The sequence below is a fragment of the Sander vitreus genome, chromosome 5 (assembly GCF_031162955.1).
Source record: "Sander vitreus isolate 19-12246 chromosome 5, sanVit1, whole genome shotgun sequence".
In the NCBI taxonomy this organism is placed as follows: domain Eukaryota; kingdom Metazoa; phylum Chordata; class Actinopteri; order Perciformes; family Percidae; genus Sander; species Sander vitreus.
In genome coordinates, this window is record NC_135859.1 from 37,779,454 (window position 1) to 37,781,929 (window position 2,476).

At 50.6% G+C, this 2,476-nt stretch overlaps 1 protein-coding gene across 1 annotated transcript in view; it reads left to right on the forward strand.

The window, feature by feature from the left end:
• The first annotated feature begins 499 nt into the window (after positions 1–499).
• Positions 500–2,476, forward strand: part of endog (endonuclease G) — a 7,713-nt gene continuing 5,736 nt past the window's right edge. The window contains exons 1-2 of the mRNA XM_078251712.1: positions 500–716; positions 1,368–1,561. Of these exons, the coding sequence (XP_078107838.1) occupies positions 522–716; positions 1,368–1,561 (389 nt within the window). The 5' untranslated portion in view covers positions 500–521. The remainder of the gene's footprint in view (positions 717–1,367; positions 1,562–2,476) is intronic.

Consider the following 2,476-nt stretch of genomic DNA (forward strand, 5'->3'; position numbering starts at 1 on the left):
TCCTTCCTGAGACTATTTTACAGAGGCACTGTGGCTCCGTCCGGAGCTTAGCCCCGCCCACGATGATTGTGATTGGTTTAAAGAAATGCCAATAAACCAGAGCAGGTTGTCCTCCCATCCAGGAACGCTGTGTGGACTAGTCAGACCTTCCTCCACATCTCTGTGGAGGAAGGTGTGCCAATGCGAGACTAATAGAGAGAAATGCTGTTAATTTAATTGTGAAGGGTAGAACCGGAAGTAGAAGTGCTGTTGCCTGTTTGAGAGTTAAATAAAGATTGTTTCCATTCACGCTGTGTCTTTATTAAACTCTCTAATAACTTCTGTCTATAGATCATTTAAATATTATTAACATATTAAACAAAGACTCTTAAACTCAGTAGTTTAAGAGCTACTGAGTGTATATATATATATATATATATATATATATATATATATATATATATATATATATATATATATATATATACTGACAAACGACAGGAAGTCGTCCCGTGACGTCATCAGAGTGCGTCGGCGGAAGCATGGAGCGGTGGTGGAGGACCGGAGCGACCTTGTTGTTCGGAGCGGGGCTCGGAGCTTCAGTGAATCGCCTGCTGAGCGCCGGATGCCGGGAGAAGGAGGCGGAGAGACCCGGGGGAGAGGAGACTCTGCTGGGGAGAGTCCCGGTACTCCCGGTACCGACAATACTACCGGGGGTCCGGGCCGCCGACTTACAGGTGAGAGAAAGAGAGAGAGAGAGAGAGAGAGAGAGAGAGAGAGAGAGAGAGAGAGAGACAGAGAGACAGACAGAGAGCGAGAGACAGAGAGACAGAGACAGAGAGCGAGAGACAGAGAGAGAGACAGACAGAGAGCGAGAGACAGAGAGAGAGAGTTTGTGTGTGTGTGTGTGTGTGTGTGTGTGTGTGTGTGTGTGTGTGTGTGTGTGTGTGTGTGTGTCATGTCCCAGTTCAAGGGGTTTTCAATATTTCAGTTTTTTTAAACTTTAATAAATTCCAAAAGTCAACGAGGAATCCTGTCAAATAATCCTGATTTTAATATGAACCAAAATAATGGTGATCTCCCTAAAAAAAGAACAGAACCTGCTTCAGATAAGAAGTACATTAGTGTACCTGCTTAAAGTGTGTCCAGGTGAGTCTGGCATCATCACGCTGTGTGTGTGTGTGTGTGTGTGTGTGTGTGTGTGTGTGTGTGTGTGTGTGTCTCTCTCTCTCTCTCTCTCTCTCTCTCTGTCTGTCTGTGTGTGTGTCTCTGTGTGTGTGTGTGTGTGTGTATTACTGTGTGTGGGTGTCTCTCTGTGTGTGTGTCTCTCTGAGTGTGTGTGTGTGTGTGTGTGTGTGTGTGTGTGTGTGTGTGTGTGACATCACCAGGTGAGTCCTGGCGGCTCCGGAGCGGTGATGAAATATGGCTTCCCCTCACTGGCCAACATCAAGACCAGAGAGTCCTACGTCACCTCGTACGACCCCCGAACACGCACTGCATCCTGGGTAATAGAGAGGCTGGACCCCGCCTCCCTCAGCGGCCCCTCCAACAGGAAGTACTGCGACTTCAAGGAGGACGACAGGTCAGACAGAAAGTAGAAAAGATCTGTCTGCTGAGAGAGGGTTAGGCACACTGGCTGCGTGGCGTCAGCGTGGTGTTTCTGTTGCGTGTCAGTTGCGTGGCGTCAGCGTGGTGTTTCTGTTGCGTGTCAGTTGCGTGGCGTCAGCGTGGTGTTTCTGTTGCGTGTCAGTTGTGTGGCGTCAGCGTGGTGTTTCTGCTGCGTGTCCAGCTGCGTGTGCGTCAGCGTGGTCGTTTGCTGTTGCGTGTCAGTTGCGTGGTGTCAGCGTGGTGTTTCTGTTGCGTGTCAGTTGCGTGGCGTCAGTGTGGTGTTTCTGTTGCGTGGCGTCAGCGTGGTGTTTCTGTTGCGTGTCAGTTGCGTGGTGTCAGCGTGGTGTTTCTGTTGCGTGTCAGTTGCGTGGCGTCAGTGTGGTGTTTCTGTTGCGTGGCGTCAGAGTGGTGTTTCTGTTGCGTGTCAGTTGTGTGGCATCAGCGTGGTGTTTCTGTTGCGTGTCAGTTGCGTGGCGTCAGCGTGGTGTTTCTGTTGCGTGTCAGTTGCATGGCATCAGCGTGGTGTTTCTGTTGCGTGTCAGTTGCGTGGCGTCAGTGTGGCGTTTCTGTTGCGTGTCAGTTGCGTGGCGTGAGCGTGGTGTTTCTGTTGCGTGTCAGTTGCGTGGCGTGAGCGTGGCGTTTCTGCAGTTGCGTGGCGTCAGAGTGGCGTTTCTGTTGCGTGTCAGTTGCGTGGCGTCAGTGTGGTGTTTCTGTTGCGTGTCAGTTGCATGGCATCAGCGTGGTGTTTCTGTTGCGTGTCAGTTGCGTGGCGTCAGTGTGGTGTTTCTGTTGCGTGTCAGTTGCGTGGTGTTTCTGTTGCGTGTCAGTTGCGTGGCGTCAGCGTGGTGTTTCTGTTGCGTGTCAGTTGCGTGGCATCAGCGTGGTGTTT